Source organism: Anguilla rostrata, chromosome 7 (assembly GCF_018555375.3).
Source record: "Anguilla rostrata isolate EN2019 chromosome 7, ASM1855537v3, whole genome shotgun sequence".
Taxonomy (NCBI): domain Eukaryota; kingdom Metazoa; phylum Chordata; class Actinopteri; order Anguilliformes; family Anguillidae; genus Anguilla; species Anguilla rostrata.
The window spans coordinates 102,501-120,178 of NC_057939.1; the positions used below are offsets into that span (position 1 = coordinate 102,501).

General features: G+C 47.5%; 1 protein-coding gene across 1 annotated transcript in view; it reads left to right on the forward strand.

Annotated features, from left to right (window-relative positions):
* arhgef11 (Rho guanine nucleotide exchange factor (GEF) 11) overlaps nt 1-17,463 on the forward strand; it is a 19,705-nt gene extending 2,242 nt beyond the window's left edge. Inside the window, exons 3-26 of the mRNA XM_064342118.1 lie at nt 663-686; nt 1,443-1,569; nt 1,954-2,041; nt 2,708-2,737; nt 3,452-3,611; nt 4,677-4,865; nt 5,568-5,615; nt 5,777-5,925; nt 6,075-6,215; nt 6,294-6,370; nt 7,004-7,129; nt 8,665-8,782; nt 9,055-9,233; nt 9,620-9,695; nt 10,071-10,247; nt 10,588-10,669; nt 11,165-11,245; nt 11,526-11,560; nt 12,122-12,280; nt 13,377-13,580; nt 14,146-14,247; nt 16,030-16,286; nt 16,770-16,890; nt 17,213-17,463. Of these exons, the coding sequence (XP_064198188.1) occupies nt 663-686; nt 1,443-1,569; nt 1,954-2,041; nt 2,708-2,737; nt 3,452-3,611; nt 4,677-4,865; nt 5,568-5,615; nt 5,777-5,925; nt 6,075-6,215; nt 6,294-6,370; nt 7,004-7,129; nt 8,665-8,782; nt 9,055-9,233; nt 9,620-9,695; nt 10,071-10,247; nt 10,588-10,669; nt 11,165-11,245; nt 11,526-11,560; nt 12,122-12,280; nt 13,377-13,580; nt 14,146-14,247; nt 16,030-16,286; nt 16,770-16,890; nt 17,213-17,262 (2,800 nt within the window). The 3' untranslated portion in view covers nt 17,263-17,463. The remainder of the gene's footprint in view (nt 1-662; nt 687-1,442; nt 1,570-1,953; nt 2,042-2,707; nt 2,738-3,451; nt 3,612-4,676; nt 4,866-5,567; nt 5,616-5,776; nt 5,926-6,074; nt 6,216-6,293; nt 6,371-7,003; nt 7,130-8,664; nt 8,783-9,054; nt 9,234-9,619; nt 9,696-10,070; nt 10,248-10,587; nt 10,670-11,164; nt 11,246-11,525; nt 11,561-12,121; nt 12,281-13,376; nt 13,581-14,145; nt 14,248-16,029; nt 16,287-16,769; nt 16,891-17,212) is intronic.
* The last annotated feature ends 215 nt before the right edge of the window (nt 17,464-17,678 follow it).

The window sequence follows — 17,678 nt, forward strand, 5'->3', positions numbered from 1 at the left end:
TGACTCAATAACTCTGACTGACCAACTCTGACTCACCCACTCTGACTGACCAGCTCTGACTCACTAACTCTGACTCAGCAACTAATAAAATTCCCAGTCTACGACTCTCCAACTCTGACTCTGTAAGTGGTTCTGTGAACCTTTGTCTGTGTGGCTGTGTATTAGCAGCACACGTGTGTCTGTAGTTGTTCAGTGCACAGTGTGGCTGTGTATTAGCAGCTATGTCTGTAGTTGTTCAGTGTGGCTGTGTATTAGCAGCAGACGTGTGTCTGTAGTTGTTCTGTGTGCAGTGTGGCTGTGTATTAGCAGCACACGTGTGTCTGTAGTTGTTCAGTGTGCAGTGTGGCTGTGTATTAGCAGCTGTGTCTGTAGTTGTTCAGTAGTTGTCTGTAGTTGTCTGATTTGTGCTGTAGTACAGTAGAGTCTGATTTGTGCTGTAGTACAGTAGAGTCTGATATGTGCTGTAGTACAGTAGAGTCTGATTTGTGCTGTAGTACAGTAGAGTCTGATTTGTACTGTAGTACAGTAGAGTATATGATTTGTACTGTAGTACAGTAGAGTATATGATTTGTTCTGTAGTACAGTAGAGTCTAATTTGTGCTGTAGTGCATTGGAGTCTGATTTGTGACATGCAAGCAGTCAGGTTTGTTTTCTCTCTGCAGGTTGAAACATGAGCAGGAGCGCAGGTAAGAAGTGTGAGTAAGCGTGTTCAGGTGTAAGTGTGCTCCAGCGTGAGTAAGCATGCTCAGGTGTAAGTGTGCTCTGGTGTGAGTAAGTGTGCTCAGGTGTGAGTAAGCATGCTCAGGAGTGCGTAAGTGTGCTCAGGTGTGAGTAAGCATGCTCAGGAGTGCGTAAGTGTGCTCAGGTGTGAGTAAGCGTGCTCAGGTGTAAGTGTGCTCAGGTCTGAGGAAGTGTGCTCTGGTGTGAGTAAGCATGCTCAGGTGTGAGTAAGCGTGCTCTGGTGTGAGTAAGCATGCTCAGGTGTAAGTGTGCTCAGGTGTACATAAGCGTGCTCAGGTGTAAGTGTGCTCAGGTCTGAGGAAGTGTGCTCTGGTGTGAGTAAGCATGCTCAGGTGTGAGTAAGCGTGCTCTGGTGTGAGTAAGCATGCTCAGGTGTGAGTAAGCATGCTCAGGTGTAAGTGTGCTCAGGTGTACGTAAGCATGCTCAGGAGTGCGTAAGTGTGCTCAGGTGTGAGTAAGTGTGCTCAGGTGTAAGTGTGCTCAGGTGTGAGTAAGCATGCTCAGGAGTGTGTAAGTGTGCTCAGGTGTGAGGAAGTGCGCTCTGGTGTGAGTAAGCATGCTCAGGTGTAAGTGTGCTCAGGTGTGCGTAAGCATGCTCAGGAGTGCGTAAGTGTGCTCAGGTGTGAGGAAGCGTGCTCGGGTCTGAGTAAGCGTGCTCAGGGGTTAGTGCTCAGGTGTGTTGTGACTCATGCCACCCCCAGCGTTCCCCTGGCCTCTGCTGTGAATCTCTATCTGCGCCACTCTGGGATCAAACTGCGTGAGTCCAGACCGCCTGGTCTGGCTGCAGAGAAAGACCGCTGGCTTACCTTCTTCCCCAAAGCCAAGAAGGTACCCCACTCATCCCACAGCTATAGGCATGACATGAATATAAATGCTCCCCGAGTGCAGGAATATACTCACCTAAACACAAATAAACTCACATGGAGAGGAATATACTCACCTAAACACAAATAAACTCGCCTGGAGAGGAATATACTCACCTAAACACAAATAAACTCACCTGGAGAGGAATATACTCACCTAAACACAAATAAACTCACCTAAACGCAAACTCATCTGGAGAACAGTTCATGTTTGATCTTTGCTCCCTGCCTTTTTCCTTGTGCTTTTGGTTGGCTGCTTGTGCGCTGCCAGGGCCCGGGTCTGACAGTGTTTCTCTGGTGCGCTGCCAGGGCCCGGGTCTGACGGTGTTTCTCTGTGCTCTCTCTTCAGCTCAGCAGCACAAAGAGAGATGCCGAGGACAGAAAGAGGAACCCCATTCTAAAATACATCGGCAGCAAACCCAGGGGAAACCAGCCTAGTACGACACGCACACACACACACACATACAGTGCCATGAAAAGGTATTTCCTGATTTCCTCTATTATTGCATATTTGTCACACTGAATGGTTTCAGATATGTTGACGAAATGTAATATTAGGCAAAGGTAAACAATAACACAATTTTAAAAATTATTTAATGAAAAACATTATCAAACACCCTGAAGATCTGAAACCGTTCAGTGCGACAAATATGCAATAATAGAGGAAATCAGGAAGGGGGAAAATACTCATGGCACTGTATTCACACACACAAACGCGCACACACACACACATGAACCCTCACATACACACACTCATACAGTCAAACACACAATCATGCACATACACACGTACATATTTCATTTATGAATCTTTACATTTTTTAATTGTCAGTGTCCGTAGCTTAATTTTAATACATTCATCATTGTGTTATATGTAACAATGTGCCCTCCATATAATATATGTAACATTAAATGTGATTGTTAATATACACATTAATAATAATAATAATAACAATAATAGAAATGAATAATAACAGAATATGCAGTTCTTGTTTGTATTATATATATATATATATATATATTACTCTTTATGGTTTTGTCAGGATAATGCAATTTTCTCATGATTCATTTGGTTTTTAAGCTCATTGTTGTTTTTTTGTTAGCCTCCCACGTTCCTCTGTCTCCCTCTCAAGGTATTTTATTTATCCATTTTCGTCCTGTTTATATAAGTTCATATACGCTGTGTTCTTTACACTTGTAGTCAATAACTAACCCTCTCCCATCTGCTGCCCCGCCCCTTTTTTCTGATGCCCCGCCCCTCTGTCCTGCTGCCCTGCCCGCCCCTCTGCCCCGCCCAACCCCTGGGCCCTGATGCCCCACCCCTCTGCCCTGCTGCCCTGCCCATCCCCGGGCCCTGATGCCTGCCCCTCTGCCCCGCCCACCCCGGGCCCTGATGCCCCGCCCCTCTGCCCTGCTGCCCTGCCCATCCCCGGGCCCTGATGCCCCGCCCCCCGGCCCGATGCCTGCCCTCTGCCCCGCCCACCCCGGGCCCTGATGCCCCGCCCCTCTGCCCTCGCCCCACCCCGGGCCCTGATGCCCCGCCCCTCTGCCCTGCTGCCCTGCCCATCCCCGGGCCCTGATGCCTGCCCCTCTGCCCCGCCCACCCCGGGCCCTGATGCCCCGCCCCCCCCGGCCCTGATGCCTGCCCTCTGCCCCGCCCCCTGGGCCCTGATGCCCCACCCCTCTGCCCTCTGCCCCCGCCCCCCCGGCCCTGATGCCCCGCCCCTCTGCCCTGCTGCCCTGCTCATCCCCGGGCCCTGATGCCCCACTCTTCTGTCCTGCTGCCCCGCCCCTCTGCCCTGCTGCCCCGCCCACCTCCGGGTCTTGCTGCCCCGCCCCACTCCCAGTCCGCCCAGGCAACGTACGGAATATCATCCAGCAGTTTGAAAACAAGCAGCCGGACCCTGCAATGATGGGGGAGGAGGCTGGACTCCTGGGTTTGGGGTTCGATGGGGCCACACAGAGACTGTCTACCAGCAGTCTTGGAGAACAGACTGGTAGTGAAAGGTAGGTGTGAGTGTGTGTGTGTCTGTGTGCGTACAGTGTATGTAATTTCTGTGTGCTTATGTATGTTTGTAATCAGTTAAAATGAATCTTGTAAAGTTTGCGTTTAATATATGTGTAATATGCATAAACTGATTAATATGTTAATAATGTAAGCTGTGTACCATATTCATACCAATTGTGTACAGTGCTTGTAATCTGCATAATGAGTGTATATAATGTGAGATAAGTGTGTGGTCAGTGTGTAATTGGCATCTAATGTGTGTGGTACAATCACTTTGTAATGTGCATGGTATAAATGTGTGCAGCTTTTGTGTAATGTCAGTGAAAACACTGCTCAATCTCTGTGTAATTTGTGTTAATTGAGGGTATAATCAGCATTTAGCATATCTGTGATGTGTATGTAATTAGCATGTGGTCAATATGCAATGTGTGTATTATTTTTGTTATGATGTAGGATAATGTGCATAATTTGCTAACGAGCACATAACTGCTATACTCAGTGTGTATGTAGCATGTGCTGTGTGCTGCACGTGTGTGACAGAGGGGTGTGTGATGTGTGTGAAATGTGTGTTCAGTCCCGCTGGGTCAGTGTGATGAGTGTGAAATGTGTGTTCAGTCCCGCTGGGTCAGTGTGATGAGTGTGAAATGTGTGTTCAGTCCTGCTGGCTCAGTGTGATGAGTGTGAAATGTGTGTTCAGTCCCGCTGGGTCAGTGTGATGAGTGTGAAATGTGTGTTCAGTCCTGCTGGCTCAGTGTGATGAGTGTGAAATGTGTGTTCAGTCCCGCTGGCTCAGTGTGATGAGTGTGAAATGTGTGTTCAGTCCTGCTGGCTCAGTGTGATGAGTGTGAAATGTGTGTTCAGTCCGCTGGGTCAGTGTGATAAGTGTGAAATGTGTGTTCAGTCCCGCTGGGTCAGTGTGATGATTGTGAAATGTGTGTTCAGTCCTGCTGGCTCAGTGTGATGAGTGTGAAATGTGTGTTCAGTCCGCTGGGTCAGTGTGATAAGTGTGAAATGTGTGTTCAGTCCCGCTGGGTCAGTGTGATGATTGTGAAATGTGTGTTCAGTCCCGCTGGGTCAGTGCGTTTGGGCCGCAGTGAGTCTCTAAAGGCGCGTGGGGAGGGGCGTTGCCATGGTGCCGGTGCTGGTGGGGAGGCGGTCCCTCGTTCCCATAGTGACGTGGACATGGAGGACTATGGAGCAGAGCGTCCCCTTCATCACAGTAACTCCTCATCCACCTCCAGCAATTCTGCAAGGTGGGAAAACTCCACCCACATCCACCCTACAGACCATACACACTCTACACATCCACTCTACAGACCATACACACTACACATCCACCCTACAGACCATACACACTCTACACATCCACTGTATAAACCATACACACTCTACACATCCACCCTACAGACCATACACACTCTACACATCCACCCTACAGACCATACACACTCTACACATCCACTCTACAGACCATACACACCCTACACATCCACCCTGCAGATCCTACACACCCTACACATCCACCCTACAGACCATACACACCCTACACATCCACCCTACAGACCATACACACCCTACACATCCACCCTACAGACCATACACACCCTACACATCCACCCTGCAGATCCTACACACCCTATACAACCACAGACCATACACACTCTACACATTGTCCCTACAGGACATACACACTCTCCACATTTTTTATTTTATTTATTTAACCATTATTTAACCAGGAAAACCCCATTGAGATTGAAATCTCTTTTGCAAGGGGGACCTGACATATCCACTCTACAGACCATACACACCCTACATATCCACCCTACAGACCATACACGCTCTCCACATCCACTCTACAGACCATACACACCTTGCAGCATTACTCTGTCTATAAGTAGATGTGTATGTGTGCATATAGGCAGAGTAATTCTGTCTGTGTATCCATATGTCTGTAGGTCTCTGGAAAACTCCACTCCACCCTACACCCCCTGCTCGAGGAGGAGGTGAGAAATCTCCCTCTACTCTGCTGTACACCTCCCTGCCCCACACTTACCTTCTCTCTACCCAACACCTACTTCCTCATGTGCTTCTCTCTCTCACAGTCTCTCTCTCCCTCCCTCTTTCTCTCTCTCTCGCTCTCTCTCCATCCCTGTCTCTCTCTCAGGAGTGTGGAAACTCCAGTAGGACTGCTCCCTGGCACTCCAGCACTGGACGAGGACAGTGGAGAGTTCCAGAACTGGCAGGAAATGGTGGATCCACAAACGCTGGTGGCTCTGGGTCCGTGTGAGGTTGACCGGCAAGCTGTCATCTATGGTAATCACAATCATCTGATCTACCGACAGCTTGTTAAATGTGTTAAAGGGGTGGTCTCTCAGCAATGTGTTACAGGGGAGGTCTCCCAGCGATGTGTTAAAGGGGAGGTCTCCCAGCGATGTGTTAAAGGGGAGGTCTCTCTGGCTCAGAGCTCTACACCACAGAGGCGTCCCACCTGCGCACACTCAGGGTCCTGGACCAGGTTTTCTTCCAGAAGCTGAGGGCTGTTCTCAGCACGGAGCAGCTGGCCTGCATCTTCCCCAACCTGCCCCAGGTTTACAGCCTGCACGGTCAGTGTGTGTGTGAGTGTGTGTGAGGGTGTGTGTGTGTTTAAATTATGTTGTAAATGTGTTGTTATTTTGTTGTAGCCAGTCTGTGTGAGTCTATGAAGAAGCTGAGGGAGTCTCCCATTGTTCTGGGTATCGGTGACATCATGCTGGGGAGGGTAAGCATGTAAATTCAGCTCTCCTTCTCTCACTCTCTCCCCTCATCCTCACATCCAGCTGTCCTCCTCTCGCTCTCTCTTCATCCTCACTTCCAGCTCTCCTTATCTCACCCTCTCTTCATCCTCACATCCAGCTGTCCTTCTCTCACTCTCTCCTCATCCTCACATCCAGCTGTCCTTCTCTCACTCTCTCCCCTCATCCTCACATCCAGCTCTCCTTCTCTCACTCTCTCCCCTTATCCTCACATCGAGCTCTCCTTCTCTCACTCTCTCCTCATCCTCACATCCAGCTGTTCTTCTCTCACTCTCTCCTCATCCTCACATCCAGCTGTCCTTCTCTCACTCTCTCCTCATCCTCACTTCCAGCTCTCCTTATCTCACCCTCTCTTCATCCTCACATCCAGCTGTCCTTCTCTCACTCTCTCCTCATCCTCACTTCCAGCTCTCTCATTTCAGTTAAATCCGTCATGTATTCTTTGTATTTCATGACATGAAGTGCACACAGTACTATAGCATGAAAGTTCTGTAGAAAACAATTGCATCTTATCCAATGAATATGTGAGGTAAGCATTCTATAATGAAGAAGATACCTATCAATTAAAATAGTTACCTCACTTTGCTCTCTCCTCTCAGTTTGAGGGGTTCGCAGGGGCGGAGTTTCAGGAGCAAGTGTCTCTCCTGTGCAGTCGGCAATCTCAAGCTCTGGAGCTCATTAAGAACAAACAGCGCAAAGACCCTCAGTTCACTCACATTATACAGGTACAAGCACACCTGAACACATTATACAGGTACAGCAAGCACACCTGAACACATTATACAGCTACAGGCACACCTGAACACATTATAGAGGTACTGCAAGCACACCTGAACACCTTATACAGGTACAGCAAACACACCTGAACACCTTATACAAGTACAGCATACACACCTGAACACGTTATACAAGCACAGCAAACACACCTGAACATGTTACACAGGTACAGCGAACACACTTGGGTACATTATACAGGTACAGCAAACACACCCGAGCACATTATACAGGTACAGCAAACACACCTGGGCACATTATACAGGTACAACAAACATGCCTGAACACATTTTACATGCAGAGCTAACACACGTGAACACAGTACACAGATACAGCAAACGCACCTAAGCACATTGTACAAGCACAGCAAACACACCTGAACACAGTACACAGGTACAGCAAACACACCTGAGCACATTATACAAGTACAGCAAACACACCTGAGCACATTATACAGGTACAGCAAACACACCTGAACACATTATACAAGTACAGCAAACACACCTGAGCACATTATACAGGTACAGCAAACACACCTGAGCACATTATACAGGTACAGCAAACACACCTGAACACATTATACAGGTACAGCAAACACACCTGAGCACATTATACAGGCACAGCAAACACACCTGAACACATTATACAAGCACAGCATACACACCTGAACATGTTACACAGGTACAGCGAACACACTTGGGTACATTAAACAGGTACAGGAAACACGGCTGAACACATTATACATGCAGAACAAACACACTTAAATACAGTACACAGGTACAGCATATGCACCTTAACACATTATATAATTGCTTGTTGGCTCTTGCTGGTTGCTTGTTGGCTCTTGCTCGATTGCTTGTGTCTGACATGCACTTACTGTTTGTGGCGGAAAGCTGTGTGAGGGTTACAGGATGTAATGTGTAATGGAGTGCAGCTGTACGGTCTCCCTGTCTATAGGAGTGTAATGGAGTGCAGCTGTACGGTCTCCCTCTGTATTAGTGTAATGGGGTGCAGCTGTATGGTCTCCCTGTCTATAGGAGTGTAATGGAGTGCAGCTGTATGGTCTCTCTGTCTATAGAAGTGTAATGGAGTGCAGCTGTACGGTCTCCCTCTGTATGAGTTTAATGGAGTGCAGCTGTATTGTCTCCCTGTCTATAGGAGTATAATGGAGTGCAGCTGTATGGTCTCCCTGTCTATAGGAGTGTAATGGAGTGCATCTGTACGGTTTCTCTGTCTATAGGAGTGTAATGGAGTGCAGCTGTACGGTTTCTCTGTCTATAGGAGTGTAATGGAGTGCAGCTGTATGGTCTCTCTGTCTATAGCAGTGTAATGGAGTGCAGCTGTATGGTCTCCCTGTCTATAGGAGTGTAATGGAGTGCAGCTGTATGGTTTCTCTGTCTATAGGAGTGTAATGGAGTGCAGCTGTATGGTCTCCCTGTCTATAGGAGTGTAATGGAGTGCAGCTGTATGGTTTCTCTGTCTATAGGAGTGTGAAGCAAGCCCGCACTGCCGGAGGCTACAGCTGAAGGACCTGCTCGTATCAGAGATGCAGAGACTGACTAAGTACCCTCTTCTCCTGGAAAACATCATCAAACACAGCGACTGTGAGTCATGCTGAACTCATCACACACACACACACACATCATACACTCACACACACACTTGCACACTCACACTCGCACACTCTCACACTCACACGCACACACACACACTCACTCACACACGCACGCACACACACTCACACTCACACACACACTCACACACGCACGCACGCACACACGCTCACTCACATACACACACACACACATACACACTCTCACATACACTCACTCACTCATACACACACACAATGATTGTTTCTGTTTGTACCCCGCAGCCCTCTCCCCTGATCTGCTTCCCCTTCAGAAGGCACAGGCTTGTTGCCGTGGGATACTGCAAGCTGTAAATGAGGTCGTCAGGGAGACGGAACATAAGCAGCGCCTCATCCAATATCAGCGCCAGCTGGACCTCACACCCCTTGAGAAGCAGGCCAATCCAGTCGTGGCTCAGTTTAAGGTAGTGGCAAATCTCAGCGCAGCTCAGTGTCAGGAACCGGCCAATCACAGCACAGCTCAGTGTCAGGAACCGGCCAATCACAGGGCAGCTCACTGTCAGGAATGGCCCAATCTCAGCACAGCTCAGTGTCAGGAACCGGCCAATCACAGCGCAGCTCAGTGTCAGGAACAGGCCAGTCTCATCACTGCTCAGTGTCAGGAACAGGCCAATCGTATGCAGTGTCGGGAACAGGCCAATCGCATCACAATGTCAGGAACAGGTCAATCATATGCAGTGTCAGGAACAGGCCAATCACATTGCAGTGTCAGGAACAGACCAATCGCATTGCAGTGTCAGGAACAGACCATCCCCAAGTGTGTTTAATAACAGCTCTGTTTGTTTCTCAGAACCTGGACCTTACCACTAGGAAAATGATCCATGAAGGGCCACTGACATGGAGAGTCAGTAAAGATAAGGCTATAGGTAACTCACCTGCACACACTGAGCTATAGGTAACTCACCGCACACACTGAGCTATAGGTAACTCACCTGCACACACTGAGCTATTGGTAACTCACCTGCACACACTGAGCTATAGGTAACTCACCTGCACACAGTGAGCTATTGGTAACTCACCTGCACACACTGAGCTATTGGTAACTCACCTGCACACACTGAGCTATTGGTAACTCACCTGCACACAGTGAGCTATAGGTAACTCACCTGCACACACTAAGCTATAGGTAACTCACCTGCACACACTGAGCTATAGGTTAGGAAAATGGCATGTATGTGGTTCTGGTGTGTTAGCGTGTGGTTCTGAATGGGCTCTTCAGTGTCTCTTTGTGGGTCTCTCAGAGGTGCTGGCTCTGCTGCTGTCGGACCTGCTGGTTCTGCTGCAGAGGGGTCCCGACGAACGGCTCATTCTGCGCTGCCCGTCCCGATGGCTCGTAGGAGGGGCTAGTGGGGACCTGAAGTCCACTTCCTGTCCTGTGGTGCGACTGGACTCGCTGCTTGTGCGCTCTGTCGCCACAGGTGGGCGCTACTGTACACTCACTAATACAAGTACGAAATCTGAGTGTTGGGGCTGCTGATTGGTTGATAGACTTGGTGGTGCTCTGTGAATAGCTGATGGATTGGAAGGTGTCAATGCCAGGTGTGCTGGCATTGGCTGATGGACTGGCAGCTGTTCTCGGATTGGCTGACGGACTGGCAGCTGTTCTGGGATTGGCTGATGAACTGGCAGCTGTGCTGGCATTAGCTGATGGACTGGCAGTTGTGCTGGGATTGGCTGATGGAATGGCAGCTGTGCTGCGATTGGCTGATGGACTGGCAGCTGTGCTGGGATTGCCTGATTTTATTTGTGCTTTTGCAGATAATAAGGCTTTGTACCTGATCAGTGCCTCAGAGGGACAGATCTACGAGCTGGCGGCTGGGACATCTTCTGAGAAAAACATGTCAGTCTGTCCTCAAATCCTCTTCCTCTCCCCTCCTGTCTTTTCCTCTCCCCTCCTCTCCTCTCTTCTCCCCTCCTCTTCTCTCCTCTCCCTCCCCTCTTCTCCTCTCCATTCCTCTCCTCTCTTCTCTCGTCCCCCCTCCTCTCCTCTCCTCTTCCCTCCTCTCCTCTCCTCTCTTCTCTCATCCTCTCCTCTTCCCTCCCCTCCTCTCCACTCCTCTCCTGTCTTCTCTCATCCTCTCCTCTTCCCTCCTCCTCTCCACTCCTCTCCTCTCTTCTCTCATCCTCTCTTCTTCTCTCCTCTCCTCTCTTCTCCTCTTCCCTCCTCTCCTTTCCTCTCCTTTGTGATTAGCCAGTGAATCAAATGCATTTGTAGTGGAGGCCCTGCCTTCAGTTTAACTTGCTTCATTGTCTGAGTGAGTATCCAGCCTTACGTGTGACTCTCCTGATTGTCTGTTGTAAATGCACTATCATGACTATATTTCCCTTTTTACAGTTGGAAAGACTTGCTGGAAAGGTCTGTCTTGTTGGCTTCTGCATCTTCATCTTCGTCCAGCGATGGCTTAGAGCTCGCCTCGTGAGTTAGCTGTGTTTTTGTGGAGGATCCCATGTTGCAGACCAGTGTTTATATCAGTAGTGTTGTTCCTTACTTGTTGTGTCAGTGATTATCATTGTAATATTGAAATGCTTCAGTAGGTATATATTTGCTGCACAAAATCTACACATACACATATGTATATGTGCAGGGTATGTGGTGTAGTACAGCTTTGTGTGTGTGTGTGTGTATATAGTTCCGTAGTATAGTTGTGCACCTGTCTGTGGAACTTTTTTTTTTTTTTAAAACAAATTTCCTCCAGTGCCTCTGCTTTGAAGTCTGGAATCTACCGATCAGGTGAGCAGTGTGTGTGGTGGGCCTTAGAGTACCTTTCTGTGCGTCTCTGTTTCCTAACCCTAACCTTTCTGTGCGTCTCTGTTTCCTAACCCTAACCTTTCTGTGCGTCTCTGTTTCCTAACCCTAACCTTTCTGTGCATCACTGTTTCCTAACCCTAACCTTTCTGTGCATCACTGTTTCCTAACCATAACCTTTCTTTGCATCACTGTTTCCTAACCCTAATCCTAACCTTTCTGTGTGTATCTGTTTCCTAACCCTAACCTTTCTGTGCATCACTGTTTCCTAACCCCAACCCTAACTTTTCTGTGCATCTCTGTTTCCTAACCCTAACCTTTCTGTGCATCACTGTTTCCTAACCCTAACCCTAACCTTTCTGTGCATCTCTGTTTCCTAACCCTAATCTGAAAGCATTCCTCCAGCTGATCCAGGCTGTGCTGCATCCCTGCTTCAGTGGTTGACAGAATCTCATCATGTATTTAGAACAAGAACGTAATATCATTTTCTCTCTATCTCTTTCTCTGTAATTTCTTTCTCTCTATCTCTTTCTCTTTCTCTTCCAGAGAGTTGCTTTTCAGAGGATTCTGTATGTATAGAGACAAACACAGCTAATGAGGAGAACCAGGTTTCCATGACAACTGCTCCAGTTGTCCAGGCCTTCCTGGTGGATAAGGAGTGGGAGGGTAGAGGGGGCAGGGTTGCAGAGGCGGCCCTGCAGGATGGTGAGGAAAAAGAAAGTGTCTGCACATATCCACATTTTAGCCTTCTCATAATCATTCATATCAGCATGTCACTTCATTCCCCGCATTTCGGCCATTCCTCTGCCCTTAACCAGAGTATGCCCTTAACCCGAGTATGCCCTTAACCCGAGTATGCCCTTAACCAGAGTATGCCCTTAACCAGAGTATGCCCTTAACCCGAGTATGCTCTTAACCCGAGTATGCTCTTAACCAGAGTATGCCCTTAACCCGATTATGCCCTTTACCTGAGTATGCCCTTAACCAGAGTATGCTCTTAATCAGAGTATGCCCTTAACCCGAGTATGCTCTTAACCCGAGTAGGCCCTTAACCCGAGTATGCTCTTAACCAGAGTATGCCCTTAACCAGAGTATGCCCTTAACCAGAGTATGCCCTTAACCAGAGTATGCCCTTAACCCGATTATGCCCTTTACCTGAGTATGCCCTTAACCAGAGTATGCTCTTAATCAGAGTATGCCCTTAACCAGTGTATGCTTTTAACTCAAGTATGCTCTTAACCAGATAATTCTTTTAACCAGAGTTCCCTTAACCAGAGTTCCCTTTACCAGGGTATACCCTTAACCCAAGTATGCCCTTAACCAGAGTATGCTGTGATCCAGATAAGGTTTTTAACCGGAGTTCCCTTAACCAGAGTATGCCCTTAAACAGAGTGCCCTTAACCAGATTTCCCTTAAATAGAGTATGCTCCTAAACAGAGTGCCCTTAACCAGATTTCCCTTAAATAGAGTATGCTCCTAAACAGAGTGCCCTTAACCAGATCAATTATTGTTTTCAATTCTTATAATTATTCACATTTTGTGCCTCTAAAAAAATGAGGCTAGATTAATACAGATAGGAACAGTTTCAGTAAGTTATTCAGCTTTAAAGTGATCTAAGTTTACACTTTCTGTGTACCAGTTAGTCTGTAATGTCAGTGAATTGCTTTGTAAGTCTGTCGTGTCAGTGCTTAGTTTCTGTGTAACAGTCAATCTGTTGTGTCTGTGCTAAATTTTTGTGTGTCAGTCAGTCTGTCGTGTCTGTGCTGAATTTCTGTGTAACAGTCAATCTCTTTTGTCTCAGTGGAAACTCTACGGCACCTTATCTTTAGAGATTTGGGGCATGATGGGTGGAGCCATGATTCCGATGATGTGCCCACTAATGATACTGCCAATGAGAGCTGTCTGTTTACACATGGGGAGGGGCCAGGATGTCCAGAATTGTCCCCCAGACAGCGAGAGGATGTGGAAGTGGAGGCAGGAACATGTGTTCAGGTGGTGAGGAAAGGTGAGGATGCTGATTCTGCACCGGTGTGCTCAAAAGTGTGCTGATCTCTTCTGTTCTGTGCCTGCTATTTTGATGAAGGAAAACAATCATTTAATTTGCAGACTGGCTTTGGTGGTAAAATCTCTATTAGTGTCACCACATGTTACATCACCCAGAGGCACGGGTAGTAAGAAGAAATATCTGTAAATAAAAACGCAGTCATCCTTTAACAGTCTGCGTGTTAATCCTCCTGGATCAAGGTTTTGATTGTTTGTGCAACAGAGCTGATTCCTGCATGTGTTTCCCTTCACCCTCTCTCATCCTCCTCTCCTTTCATCCTTTACTCAATATTCTATTGCTTTTATTCAAACCCATGTGCACACACATATATATACACACAAACCTCATATTTTCACATGCACGTGCTCACACACCTTACAAACACCTACACACACCCATACACATCAATTTTTACGCATACACACACATGCTCATACACACACACGCACACACGCATGTACATGCACACATAAACACACTTGCATGCACACACATAAACACAATCTTTCCCTAATTCTTTGCACAGCCAAGGGTACGGGTTCTGCTTCTATTCCTGATGACATCACTGGTGATGATAGCATCCACTCCAACCAATCAGACAGCCCGAAAGCTGGAACCAGTGCAGATGGTAACATGGCTGTAATATTCATGATAACCACTCTGGCTTAGCTGTAGCTGTGTGTTTACATTTAGTCTGTACATATCTTACTCTGTCTGTGTCTAGCTGTGCATTTATCTGTGTTTGTGGTGCTGTCAGTATATTGGTTTGTACATGGGGCTGTATCTCAGTAGATGGGTCAGTACATGGGGTTGTATGTCAATCGATTGATCTGTACATGGGGCTGTATGTCAGTAAATGGGTCAGTACATGGGGCTGTGTGTCAGTAGATTGGTCAGTACATGGGGCTGTGTGTCAGTAGATGGGTCAGTACATGGGGCTGTGTGTCAGTAGATTGGTTAGTAAATATGTCATTAGATTCAGTAAGTGAGCAGGGATTTTCCTGTGTCAAAATCAGGGAAAGGTGGTGTCTCAACCAAAATCACGCAGAGCTTAAACCCCAGCCACAATTTCTGGGGCGAATACATTATCTGCAACACATCTGATTTGAATTGTAGTTTTTTTGGAAGAAACCATTCCATCCCACAGAATATTATTGAGTTAGAATATTTGATTTGCAGGAAAAATATTTGATTGGAGATTATTTGTACTGCCTCATATTCAAATTACCTCAATTTTGGCTGTCCATGTAATAATTATACCCCAGCAACAATTTGTAGAGCAACCACTCAGCAGATTTGGAAACTAGAAATTTAGAGGAATCTGTTTATTTAAGTTCTGTAAATGTAAGGTGAGATGTCAGCTGTGGTCAGAATTCTAATCTGTTAAACTGCACAAACAGAACGTACTTTTATTTTGGAAGAAATAGTTTGTAAATATAAACTCAAAACCAGAAGTCTTATTGTGGCATATATGCCGGCCTCCCTGAGCTTCACAGCAGACAGTGGCTGTGTTCTTTATTCTCATTGGCTGTGTCCTCGAGGCTCATTGGCTGTGTCCCTGAGGCTCATTGGTTGTGTCCTCGAGATTCATTGGCTCATTGAATGTGTCCTCAAGGCTCATTGGCTCATTGAATGTGTCCTCGAGGCTCATTGGCTGTGTCCCTGGGGCTCATTGGCTGTGTCCTCAAGGCTCATTGGCTGCGTCCCTGGGGCTCATTGGCTGTGTCCTCGAGGCTCATTGGCTGTGTCCTCGAGACTCATTGGCTGTGTCCCTGGGGCTCATTGGCTGTGTCCTCAAGGCTCATTGGATGTGTCCTCGAGACTCATTGGCTCATTAGCTGTGTCCTCGAGGCTCATTGGTTGTGTCCCTGCGGCTTATTGGCTCATTGGTTGTGTCTTCGAGGCTCATTGGCTGTGTCCTCGAAGCTCATTGGCTGTGTCCCTGAGGCTCATTGGCTCATTGGCTGTGTCCTCGAGGCTCATTGGCTGTGTCCCTGAGGCTCATTGGCTCATTGGCTGTGTCCCTGAGACTCATTGGTCTGGATTCCGCACAGTGGCGTTGTGGAGCTGTGCTGCCAGGGCGTGTTCAGATGATGGTGATCCTCTGCGCACAGCACTGTCCAAACAGGGTTCAACATTGCCCATTATGTTTCTTTATGCAGGAAAAACCCTGCTGTGTCAGTAGGTTTGTCTGTAAACGTTTCTGTATGTCAGTAGATTAGTCAGTAAACGTGGCTTTGTGTAGCTAGATTGGTCTGTAGATTAGTCAAGAAATGTGGTTATGTGTAACTAGATTGGTCTGGAGATTAGTAAATGTGGCTGTGTGCAGCTTGATTAGTCAGTAAATGTGACTCTGTCTCTGTAGATGTAGTCAGTAAATGTTGATCAGAGTGCCTGTGCTTCGCTCCAGGGAACACGTTCTACCTGGTTCTGCCCCAGGAACTGGGTGGGACCCAAACAGAGGAGGCCAGCACATCACCCCCCTTCCAGGGGCAACATCAGGACACACCCAGCCCTTATCCTCTTGGCCAATCACAGGATGAAAATGACAGGCAGGCTGTCAAACAGAGCCAATCACAGCTTGTGGTGCAGAGGCCTTTGATCGGCAGTGTGGAGGAGATATTCAACACCATAGAACAGCTGATGGAGAAACTGCAGCAGCTACGGGTTAGATGCACACAGCCACACACACACAGACACAGACACACACCCACATGCGCACAGACACACACACCCACACGCACACAGACACACACACCCACACGCACACGCATACAGGCACACACACACACCCACACACACACACACAGACACACACGCACACACACACACCCACAGACATACACACACACCCACATGCACACAGACACACACATTATTTGTATGGAAAAAATACATCATCATCATTTTCATGGAAGTTTTTGAAACTTAACTTGGCTAGTAACATGTGGACATATCCAGAGTGCCCTGTAGGCACGTCAGTCAGTTTCATCGTTCTCCCTCTCTCTCTCTCTCTCTCTCTACTTCTCTCTTCCTCTCTCTCTCTCCCCCCCTCCCTCTGTCTCTCTTTGTCTTTCTCTCTTTCTCTCCCTCTCTCACTCCCCCTCTCTCTTCGCCGTCCCTCTCTCTTTCTCTCTCCCTCTCTCTCAGGAAATAGAGGCCGCCCATTATCAGCTTCTTCTAACACTGACAGATCAGCCTGCCAATCATGTGTCAGGTGACAATGTGCAGACCACACCTACTGATGAGAGAACCTCAATTGAGCAGCGTGGTGAGTCTGTCTGTCTGCCTGCCTCTCTCTCTGTCTGTCTGTCTGTCTGTCTGTTTGTTTCTCTCTCTTTCTGTCTGGGCCTTATCCGGTCACCCTGTAAGTTCAGCTCAGTGTAGTAAAGCTCAGTTTTATTAACAAATGGAGAATGAGAGTTACTCTATTGACTGAAGCCAATGCCTATATTTTACTGAAACTCAAATGATAGAATAATGAAGCTATTTTCACTGTTTTTCATGATTGTATTCCTGTTTCTTGCTCTCTCATTGTGTGTGCATATGCATGTGTGTGTGTGCCTGTGTGTGTGTGTGTTTATTATTTTCAGGAAAGGATTGCAGCCTAATCCAGCCAGAGATCCAATCCACTGGATTTTGAGTGTCTAATGCAGTGAAAACTTCCAACACACACACACACACGCTTACACACAAACACACACACGCACGCTCACATGCACACACACACACACATGCTTACACACACGCGCACACACACTCATGTCCACATACATTCAGAAGCACACACACAAACACACAACACAGACTTGCGAGCTCACACACATGCACAAAAATGTATAAATATGGAGACCCATCCGGATCTTAAGGACCTGTCTATGAAGAGACTGCTGTTTTTGGGGTGATGACATTACTGCATGAGCCTGAGTGACACTTTGAGAAGGAGCCACAGGAGGCTGGCTGTTAGAGAAGTCTCACAGGATATGCAGTATTTTACCCACAATGCTTCTGGCCTTGACAGACACAGCCTTCAGTCAGCAGTACTAATCACTGCACTGG